At 47.2% G+C, this 17505-nt stretch overlaps 1 protein-coding gene across 1 annotated transcript in view; it reads left to right on the forward strand.

The window, feature by feature from the left end:
* Positions 1 to 17505, forward strand: part of DNAJC21 (DnaJ heat shock protein family (Hsp40) member C21) — an 18966-nt gene continuing 1461 nt past the window's right edge. The window contains exons 1-10 of the mRNA XM_083575716.1: positions 1 to 743; positions 5088 to 5181; positions 5334 to 5457; positions 6554 to 6676; positions 8284 to 8588; positions 11120 to 11265; positions 12284 to 12371; positions 12825 to 12983; positions 14131 to 14170; positions 16209 to 16399. Coding sequence (XP_083431842.1) covers positions 647 to 743; positions 5088 to 5181; positions 5334 to 5457; positions 6554 to 6676; positions 8284 to 8588; positions 11120 to 11265; positions 12284 to 12371; positions 12825 to 12983; positions 14131 to 14170; positions 16209 to 16399 — 1367 coding nt within the window. The 5' untranslated portion in view covers positions 1 to 646. The remainder of the gene's footprint in view (positions 744 to 5087; positions 5182 to 5333; positions 5458 to 6553; positions 6677 to 8283; positions 8589 to 11119; positions 11266 to 12283; positions 12372 to 12824; positions 12984 to 14130; positions 14171 to 16208; positions 16400 to 17505) is intronic.

The raw sequence follows: 17505 nt of genomic DNA on the forward strand, positions 1-17505 counted from the left end.
GATAGTTATTTGGAAAAAGTGGAGAAACAAAACATTACGAAACAATAGTTCTCACTCGTTTTTTAGCTTCAACGGTGTTCCCAAGAGTTCTCCCCCCTCTACCCACCCCGGGGGCGTTTATAGCTTTAGCGCGCGCACCTACGGGTAGCCTCCCCTACATAACTCTGGAACGTTCATGCTTCCGGCGTTCTATTAATATCAACGGAGCCTCCGCTGCTCCGGAACTTTCGCGTCTTGGACGTTCTGACGCCGCCATAGCGCTGGAACGTTCGGGTTTCCGGCGTTCTATCAACATCAAAGCGGTATCCGCCGCTTCGGAACTTCCGCGTGCCGAGAGTTCTGCCCGCCACCAAAGGCTTCTCCGCTCAGCGCTGCGCCAGCTTCCCTTCCATCCATCCCCGGCGCTGACTCCAGCTGATCCCCATCTGCCGCTTTGCTCCGTTGTCAGCTCCGCCTCCCAACCCGGCAGCGGGAAGTGGCTTTGGCCTCCTGTATGGCTCCTCCGCTCCTTCCGGTCCCTCCTCTCCTCTCGCCGGCTGTGTCTCTCGGTGCCCTCAGCACGAGGGTGCCGGCCCAGGAGGGCTCCCCAGAACGCTCTGCTTCGCCTTCTGCTGAGTGGCGCTGAGTCCCGCAGGCGCCTCCCAGGATGAAGTGCCACTACGAGGTGCTGGGGGTGAAGCGCGACGCCTCCGACGAAGACCTGAAGCGATCCTACCGGAGGCTGGCGTTACGTTGGCATCCAGGTATTTATTATTTACTTGTGTCATAAATATATATATATACCGCTTTAGAGCCGTTTTCAAAAAGATAAAACCATAAAATGGGAGCGGGGGTGGGGCGCGTTACAATACATTGAAACACAGAGAAGTTAATATACAAAACCGGATTAAAATTCACACCAGCATTTCTAAGCCTCTGGGTGGGCTTGTCTAAAGGAGGATGTTTTCAGCAGGCGCCGGAAAGAATAAGGCGAGGGCGCCTGCCTGATATCACTAGGCGAGGAGTTCCAAAGGGCAGGTGCTGCCACACTGAATGATCGAATTGTTAGAAATGCGGTAAATGGGTGTTGTGTGGCACCTGGCGTCAATTACAGCCAGGCCTGACCGGGGGGGGGGGTCGAGATAGTTTTTGCCTGACCTCGTGGGACCCATCTGGCCTCTGGGATGTCTCCCCCGCCCCACAAAAACAATCTGGAAAGAAATGAAGCTTTGAGAGAGAGAAACAGTGTGCAGCCTGAGACTCAACTTCCTTTAGTCAGGTCTTGATCCTATGCACAATTACCTGGAAGTAAGCCCCATCGGAAAAACAAAGAGTTTACCTCTGAGATGTGGTATAGGCGACTGCTCTATAAGTTTGTTTAATAGCTGCACCTAGCAGTTCTGTTAAAATGAAAATCAAGTGTCTTACACTTTTCAGTGCAAAATCATTGCATACTCTGCTTAACAACATCAACAGTGAGGGCTACAGACTTGGTGCCTCTGTATTGTGACTAATATTAAATAAAAGTTGGTAGCCTAGAATGAAGCTGTATTCTTAATCCGACACCTGATTAGTTATTAATTGATGCTAGCTTAATATCCTGCTTTTTGACCCTCTTACTGTGTGCAGAGGGGCTTAGAATGGAAAACGGTAGTTTGATGTAAAATATAAAATAAGCAGTTAATAAGTCATCGTTTGATATATTTCCAAGAAGTGTAGCTTTGTTAGTCTGTTGTAGCAAAAAAGAGCAAAGACTCCTGTTAAAGAATAACAAATTTATTATGGCAAAAACCTGCACCATAACCAATTTGTTAGCCTTTAAAAATGTTAAAGAATTCTCAGCTGTTTTTGTCCACTATATTAGATATATTGAATAGCCAACTAATATATTACTTATACTGTACTCAGAATAGGCCATTGATTTCAGTGCATGTACTCTAAGAATGACTGGCACTGGATGCCAACCATATTGCTTTGTTATGTTGTGCTCTTGCATTATCCAAACACAGGAAGGGTGTCTGCATAGTTTTTTAATTGTTTTAGTGAGGTCATAATAACTGTGGCTGGCAGCACAAATGCTATGGAGTGCGCTTTCTATGAGCAACTTCTGACAACACGATCCTATACATGTTTACTCAGAAATAGATCCCATTGAGTTCAGGGAGGCATCAGCAACAGGAGTCCCAAACATTGCAGAAGCAAAAAACCACCAACGTTGTGGGGGGGACACCCCGAAAACAGCCCAATGAGGACTTGTATGCTCAGTGGCTTTGGAAGACTGCCTGACTGATATGGGAGCTCTTCAATGTTTTAAGGCATGTTCCATGTGGCATCTTTTATGTCTTTTCCTACTTGAAAGCACATCTCGTGGTGATCGATAAGGATTAATAACTGTCCTTGATGGCTAGGAATGATTAAGGGCAGGCATCCCCAAACTTGGCCCTCCAGCTATTTTTGAGACTACAGTTCCCATCACCTCTGACCACTGGTCCTGTTAGCTAGGGATGATGGGAGTTGTAGTCCCAAAACAGCTGGAGGGCCAAGTTTGGGGATGCCTGATTAAGGGTCTGGAATCCAAGCCTTAAGAGGAACGGTTGAAGGACTTGGGTATGTATAGCCTGGAAAAGAGGAGACTGAGAGCAGGTATGATAGCCATCTTCAAATGTCTAAAGGGCTGTCACATAGAAGATGGGGAAAGCTTGTTTTCTCCTGCTCTGGAGGGTAGGATTCAATCCAATGGATTCAATTTACAAGAAAGGAGATTCCGACTAAACATCAGGAAGAACTTTCTGACACTAAGAGCTGTTCAACTCCCTCCCAAGTTGGTGGACTCTCCTTCCATGGAGGTTTTTAAGCAGAGGTTGGGGGGCCATCTGTCATGGATGCTTTATAGCTGAGATTCCTGCATCGCAGGGGCTTGGACTAAATGACCTTTGGGGTCGAAACTCTACAGTTTCTGAATCTAGGAATGCATTTCCAGTTCTGCCTGGTTCACCAGCTATGGCCCCTTTTGGCCAGATACTTGACCACCTCACTTGGAGATGATTCTGAAACTTCTAAAAGGATCCAGAAGAATTACTGACGAAAGAAGAATGGTGGATGAAATTGATGGACTGTGAAGAACTGGATAAATTAACAGGAAGGATTTGAAACCTGCGGGACCAGAGATTCTTAGAAGACTGGAGTAAATATATGAACTATTTGAAAAGTAATTGTAATGAACAGATTACGCTAGTAGGACTGCAAGAAGTTTTGTAACGAGGACTATCTGAAATATTGCAAGAAAGACTATGAGGAGAATTATTAGTTAATGATAAATAATAATAATAATAATAATAATAATAATAATAATAATAATAATATACCGCGCCCATCTGACTGAGTTTCCCCAGCCACTCTGGGCGGCTCCCAATCAAGTGTTAAAAACAGTACAGCATTACATATTAAAAACTTCCCTGAACAGGGCTGCCTTAAGATGTCTTCTGAATGTCAGGTAATTGTTTATCTCTTTGACATCTGATGGGAGGGCGTTCCACAGGGCGGGCGCCACTACCGAGAAGGCCCTCTGCCTGGTTCCCTGTAGCCTCACTTCTCGCAATGAGGGAACCGCCAGAAGGCCCTCGGTAATAGAGTAATAGAGAAATTAAGAAATGCAGAATAAGTGATAAAGAATGGAAAATCATCAGAGGTGTTGACGGAAGTCTAAAACATTGTATAAGATAAGAAGTTATGTTATATGATTGTTGGAAATGATGTGTTAAAAAAGCCCAATAAAAATGTAAAAAAGAAAGAAAAAGAAACTTCTAACAGGATCCAAAAAGCAGCAGCTGGATTACTGGCTGGTGTGTCATTCAAAACCTGCGTGGATCTTTCAAAACAGCTGCACTGGTTTTCCGTTTGTTTCTGGGCTCAGTTCAAGGGGTTCACATACGTTCCTAAAACCTGAAAGACCCCCCCTTTCCCTTAAGACTTCCCCTAAGCTGTGGAATCCCCTCCCCACAGAGGTGCCCTTGACACCTGGGTTATATCACTTTCTCTGTATGCCGAAGACTCGTCTCTCTACCCAAACCTTAGACACCTGAGTTACATGAATTGTAGCCAATGCTCACTCTCCTCAGAGTAGATCCATTGAAATGGAATGGTGGCACCAGTCAGAAGAGCATGAGGCTCCTAATTTGAGGGTCGTCGGTTCAGGCTCCACGTCGGACAAAAGATTCCTTCATTGCAGGGGGTCAGACTGGATGACCCTCGTGGTCCCTTCGAACTCTACAGTTCTGTCATTCTGTAAGTTGTGCCTATTAATTTCAGTGGGCTTACTCTGAGGGAAACTAATATTGGAGGAAACCCTGTATTTTTTGGACCCACCCTGTTCATCTTGCTGTAAATTATTTTGGCTGGTTTAATATATTTAATAATAATAATAATAATAAATTTTATTTATACCCCACCCTCCCCAGCCAGAGCCAGGCTCAGGTCGGCTAACACCAGTAAAATTACAGTAAAAACATAATGGGGGGGGGGACGACCAATTTAAAATACAGGATAAAATGCAATTTAAAATGCAGCCTCTTTTTAAAAGTAGCCCATAGATCAAAACCGTAAGGGGAGGGAAACATAAGGGTCAGACTGGGTCCAAACCAAAGGCCAGGCAGAACAGCTCTGTCTTGCAGGCTCTGTGGAAAGATGTCAAGTCCCGCAGGACCCTAGTCTCTTGTGACAGAGCATTCCACTAAGTCGGGGCCAGTACTGAAAAGGCCCTGGCTGTAGCTGAGACCAACCTTGCGACTTGGGACCTCCAAAGTGTTGTTATTTGTGGGCCTTAAGGTCCTCCGCAGGGCCTACCAGGAGAGGCGGTCCCTTAGGTATGTGGGTCCTAGGCCGCATAGGGCTTTAAAGGTCAAAACCAGCACCTTAAACCTGACCCTGTACTCTACCAGGAGCCAGTGCAGTTGGTAAAGCACTGGGTGAATGTGATCCCGCGGCAAGGACCTCGCCACAGCATTCTGCGCCCGCAGAATTTACTTCCTGCCATGTCACTGGCACTTTCCTGTTCTTCCCTGATTTCAACCTGGCCGTGTTGCTTAAATCCCTCTGCTGTGTCTCTGCAGACAAGAACCTCGAAAACGCTGAAGAAGCGGCTGAGCAGTTCAAGCTGATCCAAGCTGCGTACGACGTCCTGAGCGATCCCCAAGAAAGAGCCTGGTAAGCCTTTGCCACCTCCTCTCCTGGATGGTTGCAGTCCGAGTCCCCACTCAGCCGCCTATGATAGAGTCTAAGCCCTGGGATTGAAAGGAGAATAGTGATTTTCTTTCATTCTGCACTGAAAAGCTTCAGGCTTTGCTTTCTGTTCTTAGGTATGACAATCACAGGGAAGCTTTGCTGAAAGGGGGCGTCGATGGAGAATACCAAGATGACAGCCTCGACATCTTCCAATATTTCACCGTTACCTGTTACTCTGGCTATGGAGATGATGAGAAGGTAACTCAACACGAAGAGAACCATAGAAGTTAGGCAGTGTCCAGTGAGACCTGTAACAGACGTTGTTGCACTGTAGTAGATTCCTGTCCACAATACCAGCCAGCCTTGCTGTTTTCAAGATATTACACTCTGTTTCCCGTCTCAAGATTCCTTTTATTTGTTTTATCTTTTTTTGCATATTATTTATTTTTTAACATTCTTATAATGCATCGGTAAACATTGCCATATTACATTACAAGGCTTATTATAATATACTTTCCAACATGTATACAAAGATTATATACAAATTTTATATACCTGAAAAGAAAGGAAAAAAGAAAAGGAAAAAAACAAAAACAAATTCCCCCCCCCCCCCAAAAATCATATACGTACCAACACATTGGACTTCCCATCCTTCCCGCCGTATATCCCCCCCCTTTTTTACAAATGAATGTACTCTTATTATTGTATATTTCTTTTACGTTTTATCTAATATTTTCCTATAACAATATGTGCTTTTGATCTTATGTTTTACCAACCAACAGGTGTCTGTGGCTGCTGAGCTCACAGAGCTCTTTCTTACCCGCTCTCTTCTCAGATTCATCCTGCAATATATATTTTTTGTGCTTCTGCAAACCATGGCATTCCTCCAATTCCAGAGACATCTCCCTCCCTTATGCATAGGTTTTAGCTACCCAGAGAACTAATTCACTAATTTGCAACCCCATTGATCCAGAAAATTGTGGGAGCAAAGCGATTCACTTGGGGGTGGGGGGTGGGGAGTAGTGACAATGTTCAATGATGTTGGTACTCTGCAATCAGTGAGCAAAATTTAGAATGACATGCCCATATGTTGGTTAAAAAGTCACATTTCCAAAATGCAACATGTCCTGCAGTGTGACAGGAACATTAGAAAACAAGCTAATCAGGGAAACTAACAGGATTTTCCTCACATCTGAATGCACCTTAAGGGGAGGTGATTACCAACCAGCCCAACAGTTGAATTGTGTATCAGAAGCTGGGAAAACTGAACAGTTCTTCCCACACACCATCATCTCTGTTTAGTCACCTGTGCAGGTAGCTGAGCCCTGCCTTCTCTCTCTGCAATCTCTTTCAGGGCTTCTTCGCGGTGTATCGGCACGTCTTCGAAATGATTGCGAAGGAAGAAATGGAATCCATGCCGGAGGAAGATGCTGAAGAATTTCCAAGTTTTGGAGACTCCCAGAGTGACTTTGACACGGTAAGAAGCCAAGGCTGCAGTCCTGTACACACCTTGTTGTTGTTGTTTAGTCGTTTAGTCGTGTCCGACTCTTCGTGACCCCATGGACCAGAGCACGCCAGGCACTCCTGTCTTCCACTGCCTCCCGCAGTTTGGTCAAACTCATGCTGGTAGCTTCGAGAACACTGTCCAACCGTCTCATCCTCTGTCGTCCCCTTCTTGTGCCCTCCATCTTTCCCGACATCAGGGTCTTTTCCGGGGAGTCTTCTCTTCTCATGAGGTGGCCAAAGTATTGGAGCCTCAGCTTCACGATCTGTACACACCTACCTGGGGGTAAGTCCCACTGAACTCAGTGGGGCTTACTTCCGAGTAGACATATATAGGATTGCACTGTAGACTCATCAGCTCATAGAACTGTAGGGTTGGGAAAGGGACCTCAAGTGTCATCTCACCCAAAACCCTGCAATGGAGAACTAATTGATTTGTAACACAGTTTTTTGCATGGTGCACCTGTAGTTTTGTTTGCTGCTAAATCGCCCCCAAATGCTGGTTGTCAGGGGACTGCCATCGGAACAGGGAAGGGAGGCAGAGGGGCAGCTGGGATACAGGGATCTCTGAAAATCCTGAGAAGCAGTTCCTCTTCCTGTGATGGGGAAAGCCACACCTCCCGTGGGGAAGAGGGGAAGGTACCAGAGGATGCTGCTGGGAGCCCCAGCGCCACACCTTGTCAGTCTGAGGGGGGGGGGGAAGCCACACCTCCCGGGTAAAGGAGGGGAAAGGGCTAGAGGATGCTGCTGGCCAAGCCAGCCAGGAGGGAAGCACGCCTCTTCCGTCGCCCACCTTGCGCAAAGGTGTAAAACGCAAAGGAAGGAAGGAAAAGGCTGGGGGGTGACTAAGCTCTTATGTTCGGGGAGGACCCGGAAACGATCACTCCCAAATTCTGCTAGCGATTGAGGAAAACATGAACTTGTGGTTCTGCACCGTAAATAGTTTTGCACCAAAATAAAACCTGTAAAAGACAGGTCAGAGTCCTGACTGGTTACTCACAAGCAACCACCACTACCATCTGACACTGGTATTACATAGTGGACGTTCTCCACCAGTGCAATTGCTTCTTTCCAGAAATCTAGACTGGTGATCTAGGCTCCTATGGTGAGCCATTCTGTATGAACACATTAAGATCTACCACAACACCTCCGTGGAGTAGAGGGCTCCCTCTTCTGATCCTGATACCCGAGAGAGTCTGTAGGGAAGGAGGTCGTCTTCCATGTCTTTTGGGAGCCTTTGTCATTTAGGTCTTCCAGCTCTAATGTGAGCATCTTGAATCAGGTCTGGAAACAAACTGACAGCCAGGCCAGCTGTTTGGAAACAGAGCCTAGGTGAAATCTGAGGGTACCCTGTCACTAATCTGGCCAGTTTTGAAGTTTCTGAGTTGATCTTCAAGGGCAGCCCCATGTAGAGCACATTGCAGCAATCCAGCCTGTCAGTTGCTAGGCCGTGGCCTACAGTGGCCAAGTCCTTCCTGTCCAAAAGGGGTTGTAAATCGTCCCTTTAAAGGACTAATTTTGAAAAGTAGTTAATTGTTGATCCTTTCTTCTGTGCTCTCTCTCCCCTCTCCTCCCAAGTAGGTCGTCCACCCCTTCTATGGATACTGGCAGAGTTTCTGCACCCGGAAGAATTTTGCCTGGAAGGAAGAGTATGACACCAGGCAGGCCTCCAACCGCTGGGAGAAGCGAGCGATGGAGAAGGAGAACAAGAAGACGCGCGACAAAGCCAGGCGGGAGCGCAACGAGGTGGTGCGCGAGCTGGTGGCCTTCATCCGGAAGAGGGACAAGCGGGTTCAGGCGCACCGGAAGCTTCTGGAAGAGCAGAACGCCGAGAAAGCGAAGAAGGCGGAGGAGCTGCGCCGGAAGCAGAAACTGAAGCAAGCAAAGTATGGGAAGCTTTCTCTTAGCCAAGAGCCCGTCGCTGATTTATTTTACCGTATTTTTTGCTCTATAAAACTCACTTTTTCCCTCCCAAAAAGCAATGGGAAATGTGTGTGCGTCTTATGGAGCGAATGCGGCTGCGCAGCTATCCCAGAAGCCAGAACAGCAAGAGGGATGGCTGCTTTCACTGTGCAGCGATCCCTCTTGCTGTTCTGGCTTCTGAGATTCAGAATATATTTTTTCTTGTTTTCCTCCTCCAAAAACTAGGTGCGTCTTGTGGTCTGGTGCGTCTTATAGAGCGAAAAATACGGTATTTATTTTCATGGTATATATCCTATCCTTTGCAGATTGCGACAGCCAAATAGGGAAGGATCTATAAAAGAACACCACCCTTTGCAACGCATGACAAAAAAATTCATCCATCCCTGCCTGTAGAAAACTCTCACGTCACAGCAGAGGCGAGGCTGGAAGTTTCCTTCCTGAAATGCAGTTGTCTGTTTGCAGGAGGAGACATAGGGAAGGGCACAGTGCTGGCTCCCATGTTTTTTTGCGGGGTGGGCTTGGACAAGATGCACTTACCAAGGCCAGTTTGCTTCCCCTAATCCTCACCACTGCCCAGAAAGGGAACTAACGTAAGGATGGAGAAGCTGCAGGGCTCCAGATTGTTGTGGAACCTCATCTCCCATCATGCCTGGCCATTGGCCGTACTGGCTGAAGCCAATGGGAGCTGGAGTCCAGAAACATTGGAGCACCACAGCTTCCCCGTGGTGTAGTGGTTAAGAGCGGTGGACTCGTAATCTGGTGAACTGGGTTCACTTCCCCGCTCCTCCACATGCAGCTGCTGGGTGACCTTGGGCCAGTCACACTTCTCTGAAGTCTCTCAGCCCCACTCACCTCACAGAGTGTTTGTTGTGGGGGAGGAAGGGAAAGGAGAATGTTAGCCACTTTGAGACTCCTGAAGGGGAGTGAAAGGCGGGATATTAAATCCAAACGCCTCCTCTTCTTCTTCTTCTTCCCTGCATCTGCTTGGTCTGCTCACTCTTGTCACTGCTTGCGTTCTCGCTGTGAGTGGTGGGGTCAGGCAGGAAGTGTGAAGGGGAGCAGCAGCAAGGGGAGCAGAGCCTCTGAGCATGCGCAGTGGGCCTCTCTGGTGGTGTGGACCTAGGTGGCTGTCCATTGATGCTGGACACCAGCCCTGAAGACAGAGACTCTTATCACTGTGCTCTCCTGCTCTCTGAATGGTTCAGGGACTCATAAAATCAGGGAACTGTAGAGTTGTAAGGGACCTTGTGGGTCGTTTAGTCCAACCCCCCTGCGATGCAGGAATCTCAACTCAAGCACCCATGACAGATGGCTATACACCCTCTGCTTAAAAACCTCCAAGGAAGGACAGTCTACAACCTTCCAAGGGAGTCGAAGAGCTCTTAACGGTCAGAAAGTTCTTCCTGATGTTTAGTCGGAAACGCCTTTCTTATAACTTGAATCCATTGGTTCGAGTCCTACCCTCCAGGGCAGGAGAAAGCAAATGTTTGCTCCTTCTTCCATGTGACAGTCTTTAAGATATTTGAAGATAGCTATCCTATCTCCTCCCAGTCTCCTCTTTTCCAGGCGAAACATGCCCAGCTCCTTTAACCGCTCCTCATAAGACTTACCATACTTTCCCATGTATAAGACTAGGTTTTTTTCCTTTAAAATTATATTAAGAAAATGGGGGGTCGTCTTATACATGGGGCAACCCCCCCATTTTCTTAATTTGGAATCCTCAAAAATAGGGGGCGTCTTATACACGGGGGCGTGTTATACACGAAAAAATACGGTAGTTTCCAGAGCCTTGATCATCTTGGTTGCACTCTTCTGCACACTTTCCTGCTTGTCAACATCCTTCTTAAATTGTTCTGTCCCTTCATCTCAGCACTGGATTTAGGGCAGTGCCTATATTGGTATGGCTACCTACTGGGGGTGGGGGTGGGGAAGTAAAGGGTAAAGGGATCCCTGAACATTAGGTCCAGTCGTGACCGACTCTGGGGTTGCGGCGCTCATCTTGCTTTATTGGCCGAGGGAGCCGGCGTACAGCTTCTGGGTCATGTGGCCAGCATGACTAAGCTGCTTCTGGCGAACCAGAGCAGTGCACGGAAACGCCGTTTACCTTCCCGCCGGAGTGGTACCTATTTATCTACTTGCACTTTGACGTGCTTTCGAACTGCTAGGTTGGCAGGAGCAGGGACCGAGCAACAGGAGCTCACCCCGTTGCGGGGATTCGAACCACTGACCTTCTGATAGGCAAGTCCTAGGCTCTGTGGTTTAACCCACAGCGCCACCTGCGTCCCTGGGGAAGTAACTATACCCAAAAGGAATTATTGTGAAAAGAAGAAATATTTGTTGGGGAAGGGAGCACCAAATTTTGTCCTTGCTCAAGGCACCGTATTTCCCGAGTCTGCCCCTGCTTCATCTGTTTGGGAGATTCGAGAGTTCATTGCTGGTGTGGCCATTTTGGTAGCCAAGCATGTCACACAAATCGAACCCTCTCCTTTCAAAGGCTGGTGGAGCAGTATAAGGAGCAGAGCTGGATTGTCATGTCCGATCTGGAGCGAGAACTGCAGCAGATGGAAGCCCAGTACGAAAAGGAGTTTGGAGATGGTTCTGATGAAGGAGAGAAGGAGGAGGAGCAGGAGTCAAAAGATGGTAAGGGAGAGATTGCAGTTTGCCACGAATGGCAGAGCTGGGTAAATCTGCCAGTGTTTTCTGCTGGGTTCCAGACTAGGGGACTTGCCAAGCAGTCAGAGGTTCTCGAGTCAACTTGCAGTTTGCAACAAATACAGGAAGACAGCAAGTTACACTGGGATTATGTTCCAGGGATTATGCCTGAACCAAAATTGTGTATAGTCAAAGCACTTTGGGTTCAATGGCAGGTGGGATTGCCAAAGTATTTTTTTCCTGACCCCTTTTAATTTCAAATTTGCACAAATTAAATGTGCATGAGTTGCAGGCTTACTGTGCAGTGAAAATGGAAATATATTAACATTAGCAAATCAGTTCATCTGGTCTTTTAAGCAAAGAAGCAGCTGTAGTTTAAGACAGCACAGATACTCAAATGCGTTGCTGTAACATAACTGAAATCCAGTGGTATTTATTCCCAAGAGAGATTAGGGCAGGCATAGGCAAACTTGGCCCTCCAGATGTTTTGGGACTACAACTCCCATCATCCCTAGCTAACAGGACCAGTGGTCAGGGATGATGGGAGTTGTAGTCCCAAAACATCCGGAGGGCCGAGTTTGGGGGTGCCTGGATTAGAGTGTCGGACAAGCACCTGGGAGACCAGGGTTCAAATCCCCCTTTGGCCATGAAACTACTGGGGGACACTGGGCCGGTCGCTGCCTCTCAGCATCATCTACCTGGTAGGGTTGTGGTGGTGGTTAAATGAGGAGAACTGTAGTTGCCACCTTGAGGTCTGTGGAGAAAAAGCTTGGAATTTCAATGCTATAAGGAAATAAATAAAAAATAACTGTGCATAGGATTACAGGCCAAATGGGATTTATTTTTGACTAGGCATGACTCACTTGTAAGGCTTCAGTTCAAAATGTAACCCCTATTAATGCCACTCAGTAGGACTTAGCCCTGAGTAATCAAGCGTAGAAATACTGTTCCGAGTATCTTTACTTGAGTCATTTCAGGTTCCTCTGCTGTTGCTTACCTCTTTCAGATAAACTGAGTGAAGAGGTTGACGAGGCTGACTTTTATGATGATCTCTACTGCCCTGCTTGTGATAAATCCTTTAAGACCGATAAAGCGTGAGTTTCTCCCTTTTTCTAACCCCCTTGACACCCCCTGAAAAGAAAACTGGCCTTCCTGGGGGAATATATAGACCATGAGGAGGCAAACTAAGGCCCGGGGGCCGGATGTGGTCCAATTGCCTTCTAAATCCGGCCCGCGGACAGTCCGGGAATCAGCGTGTTTTTACATGAGTAGAATGTGTCTACTTTTATTTAAAATGCATCTCTGGGTTATTTGTGGGGCATAGGAATTCGTTCATTTCCCACCAAGGTCTGAGGGACAGCGGACCGGCCCCCTGCTGGAAAAGTTTGCTGACCCCTGATATTGCTTGTCACATGTCAGACTTTCTTGGAAGAAAGTTGCATTGATTGCACAGACAAGTGTGTCTGTGTTTAATCCACTTCTGCAGTTGTCAGGCTGCTCAGGCCCAGCTGCTCTCTTCATAACTCCTCTCTGACAACTCTTTGCAGCATGAAGAACCACGAAAAGTCCAAGAAGCACAGAGAGATGGTCGCCTTGTTGCGGCAACAACTGGAGGAGGAAGAGGAGGGATTTTCTGTTGCTGCAGCTGATGAGAATGAACTGAATGCTGACGAGGAAGAGGAGACAGAAGAACTACCCAAACAAAAGTATTTATTACAAGATGGGGAAAGATGTGGCAGAGCATCTACTTTGCATGCAAAATCTCCCAGGTTCAATCCCAAGCGCCTCCAAGGAGGGAGAGACTTCCTATCCGAAATCCTGGAGAGCTGCTGCCAGTCAGTCGGTGCAGCACTGAACTAGATGGGCCAGTGGCCTGACTCAATATAAGGCAGCTTCCTATGTCCCTCAGCTGTTACTGTAAAAGCTCCTTTGGTAATGGGATATTGTAAAAATCAATGTCTTTAATGCCACTGCTAGGCAGGTGGGAGCGTGTTTGGCGTCACAAAAAAGCATGGAGCAAGACTGTCTCCTGCTTGAATAGTGGTCCCATGTTCATGACCATAAAAGTGAATGGCTCTTACTTAAGCACTTGCTTTTTCCTCCTCTCTCTAGGTCCTTTTTCCTCGTGTGTCGTGTCTGTCTGTCTAGATTGTGCGTCTGAGAGCAGTGGCCATCTCAGTACTGATTTTTGTAACCTTTAGGCCCCAGACAAAAATGTTCCTCTTTAACTAGGCCTTTGGGTGTCTGTCATCTGATGCCCTTTTAAATGTGTTGTGGAAGGGAGGATTAATGGGTTGTTTTTGTTCTTATTTTTATTATGTATTTTGTTTTTTTATTGTGGTTTTATGTAGTGAACCACACTGATATCTACGGGTATAGGGCGGTATACAAATTCAATTAATAATAACAATGACAATAATTATCTTAAATAGTGCTTCCTTTATCAGAAAAAAATTAAAATGAGCAGTAAAGTAAAGGTAAAGGGACCCCTGACCATTAGGTCCAGTTGGGGTTTCGGCGCTCATCTTGCTTTATTGGCCGAGAGAGCCGGCGCACAGCTTTAGGGTCATGTGGCCAGCATGACTAAGCTGCTTCTGGAGAACCAGAGCAGCGCACGGAAACGCCGTTTACCTTCCCGCCAGAGCGGTACCTATTTATCTACTTGCACTTTGACGTGCTTTCCAACTGCTAGGTTGGCAGGAGCAGGGACCCAGCAACGGGAGCTCACCCCGTTGCGGGGATTCAAATTGCCGACCTTCTGATAGGCAAGTCCTAGGCTCTGTGGTTTAACCCACAGCGCCACCCGCGTCCCAAAATGAGCAGTACTGACATCTTAATACTTTGTTTTTACAGGCTCTCAAAGAAGCAGAGAAAGAAACAAAAACCAATGATGGTAAGATTTTTTTAATTTTATTTTTTGGTGTGAATTCCTGTTGCGTGTCTTGTGTTGTATAATCTCCACCAGCAATGGGTGCATTCACTCTTGAGTTACACCACTGCAGATGCCTTGAGTGCAAATTGTCTTTTCAGTTTATGTGTTCAGTTATGTGGCGTGCATGGTTAATCCCCACAACGGAGGCAGTGAGTGGCCCAGGGTCTCCCAGGGAACTTCCAGATTGAGGGAGGACTTGAACCCTGGTTTCCCAGATCCTAGTCCAACACTCTTTTAAGTACTGTACCACATTGGCAGTAGGAATCGGCTAAGTCTATGAGCGCATGAGAACTTAAGAAGTATCTGCTTGATCAGGCCAATGGTCCATCTTGTCCAACAACACTCCTCTTATATTCTTAGGCTCTTATATTCTTACGTTGGCTTCTGTTAGTAGATCAACCTGAACGATATCCTCGCTACAACCATTTCTCTCATTATGGCTCTTAACCCATGATGAAAACTGGGCCTTGAGAGCATCCAAGCCTGGGGGTGGGGGGCTGCCAATTCCCTGTGGGGGTCATCTTTTGAGGGCCCTTAAGCCAGTGAGGACCACATTTGAAGAGGGGGAGAGGACGGGCCAGAGCTGTAGAAAAACCCCTTTGGCTGCCAGGTGACTTCAAGTTGCTGCACTCCCACCAGTGTCCACCAGAGGGCAGGCAAGAATGAAGCAGAGCCCTCTTTTTAAGGAGGAAAAAAAGGGAACTGTAGTTCCATCATTCCCAGGTTAAAGGAATGGCTTGCCTTGGGCCTTCTCTGTTTCCAGAGTGCAGTTTCTTAAGGTCCCTGCTGCTCCTGGCTGCTCTCCCTTCTGCCCTGCTCCTTCCCTGGTGTGTTTAAATAGCCATGGGGGTGACCCACCCTCTCCTTTCCCTTCTGACTGCAGCTCCTGGTTTCTCAGATGAGAGGAGTGTTGGTTCAGGGAAGGGTGATTCTCTTGGGGCAGATATGGTAGTACCCTTGCAGCAGTGCCTTCTTCCTGCAAAGAATGATGGGAATTGGAGTTCTGTTAAGGGGCCCCTTGGCTTCCCAGCATTCTCTAGGAGAAGTTGACTGCTGAACCAGTTCTGAATCCTCAGTAGATTGTGCCCCAATAGACTTGCTGCTGGCCAGTCAAAAGTGTTTCCCAGAGTGTGGCTGCTGTCGCATGTTGACAGCCTCTAGGACAGCCTTTCTCAACCTGTGGGTCCCCAGATGTTGTTGAACTACAGCTCCCATCACCCCAGCTAGCAAGACCAGAGCTCAGGGATGATGGGAGTTGTAGTCCAGCAACATCTGGGGACCCATAGGTTGAGAACCACTGCTCTGGGAGCTACAGGTGAGAGCTGAGTGCAGGGTGGAGACCACAGGTACTACTACTGCCCTAACACCCCATACCCTGGCAGCATCTAGAACAGGGGTGGGAGAACCTCAGGCCTGTGGCCTCCCCTGGAATCTTGAATCTGGTCCCCAGCTGCATGCCTTCCTGAGTCACACCCCACACCAGTCCTGCTTTTCACCCTCCTCAAGTGTTTTTGCCTAGCTGGAATGTGTCATTGGACTCTGATTGTGCCTCCTACTTGCCTGGGCTAAAGAGGAATGAGTGTGGGTGGGAAAAGTTGCCTTTTGTACAACAGTAACATTTCACATTTATTGCTCTGCTCACTTTTGCCTCTGGCAGGTGGCTCCAAGACAGTCGGGAGGGAATGAGGCCCTTGGTCTGAAAAGGACCCCCCACCCCTGATCTAGGGGGGGGCACAGGTTTTCCTGTCACCGCTCCAGGGACGGATCTACACTGGTCGCTTATAACGTTAAAAGCACATTATTAAAATGTGACACCAGAGGGCGCTGTAGAGCAGCCAGCCTTCGACAATGGAAAACTGCATTGAGAGTTACATAACGCTAAATTTAATAACGTTTTTACAGATCAATATAGATCCTGCCTGGATCTTAGAACATGGATTTCTCTGGTGTGTCTGCACATTTCTCTTGGGTGTCACGAATGCTTCTCTTCTTCAAACAGGTGCAGGAAGACCCTCCCAGCGACAAAAGCCCAGGGGAGCCCCCAGCCGAGTTTTCTACCCAGGCCGGTAGCACCAAGCAGAGCAGCGAGACCGACGAAGCGGGAAACGTCAGCCAAAGCCACAACCTGGAAGATGCAAGCGCTGGGGAAACCGCAGAGCCCACCACAGAGCCCAAAGCAGAGGTGAAAAGGTAAGTGTTTAAAGTTGTGGGGATGCTGAACGCAGCAGTCTGCAATGCGGTTTGAATCCTTTGTGGTGCAATTTAAATCATACAGGTGCGTGGGAAGCTGGGTGTTTTCCCATCAGCTCCTACCAGCATGGCTGGCATTCAGGAATGGTGTGGGGGGTGTAGCCTGAGGACATCCAGGGCATTGGTTCCCAAAGTGGGCAGTGTAGCCCCTTGCAGGGGTTTCCAAAGTTTTTTTTCAAAGAGGACCAAATTTGATAAAGTGAACATGTGTGAGGGCCGACCAAAGTTGTTGAGCTTTTTGGATTTCCCCCCAGGAACTAAACTGCCACAGGGGCCGAATTAGGCCCCCAAAACAGACTTTGGACATGCGTAGGAGGAGCACGGAAGGTGTAAAATGACTATCAGACTTCAAAAAGCATGTGCTGCTGTTATTATTTATTCCATTTATATATTGCCCTTTATCAAAAGATTCCAGGTACAACATTACGAATACATGTTGCTGGGCATAAAAATAAAAGCAAAATACAGAGCATAATAATAGACAACATAATCATAACAGTTCCCTCCCCCCACACACATACAGCAGCTTTAACAGGCCGTAGATTATTTAATGGCCAAAGGCATTAAAGAAAAATGTTTAATGATGGTGTCAGGTGAGCCTCTCTGGGGAGAGCATTCCACAGACGTTAAGGTAATCAGTTTTGTTCAGTTAATAAAACTATAAAATAAAAATAGTGACGATTAATTGCACATTCGCTCAAAATCCAGTTAATAAAACTATTTAGTTTTATTTTTAATTTTATTGGGGTGTTACCTTCCTTAGTTAGCCATGAAATGAATAGTTCTTTTTATAGGGTGGGGGGCACTGGCGATGAGTTTGGAAGCAATGGGTTGGTGGGCCAAAAAAATGGTTTGGGAGCTACTGGGCTAGAGGGTCGCTGGTGCTCTATCCCCTGGTATAACGGGATCATCTTTAAGAACATTCTGCAAAGGATTATTTTTTTAATGCTAGTTTCAAAGTCCTTGAATCCTTGCATGTGCCGTTCCTGTTAATTTAACTTCCATCTGGTTGTGGCTGACCAGGGTGCTCAGAGATGGCAGTGCAG

This window comes from Podarcis filfolensis (assembly GCF_964270895.1).
Source record: "Podarcis filfolensis genome assembly, chromosome: 11".
In the NCBI taxonomy this organism is placed as follows: Eukaryota; Metazoa; Chordata; class Lepidosauria; order Squamata; family Lacertidae; genus Podarcis; species Podarcis filfolensis.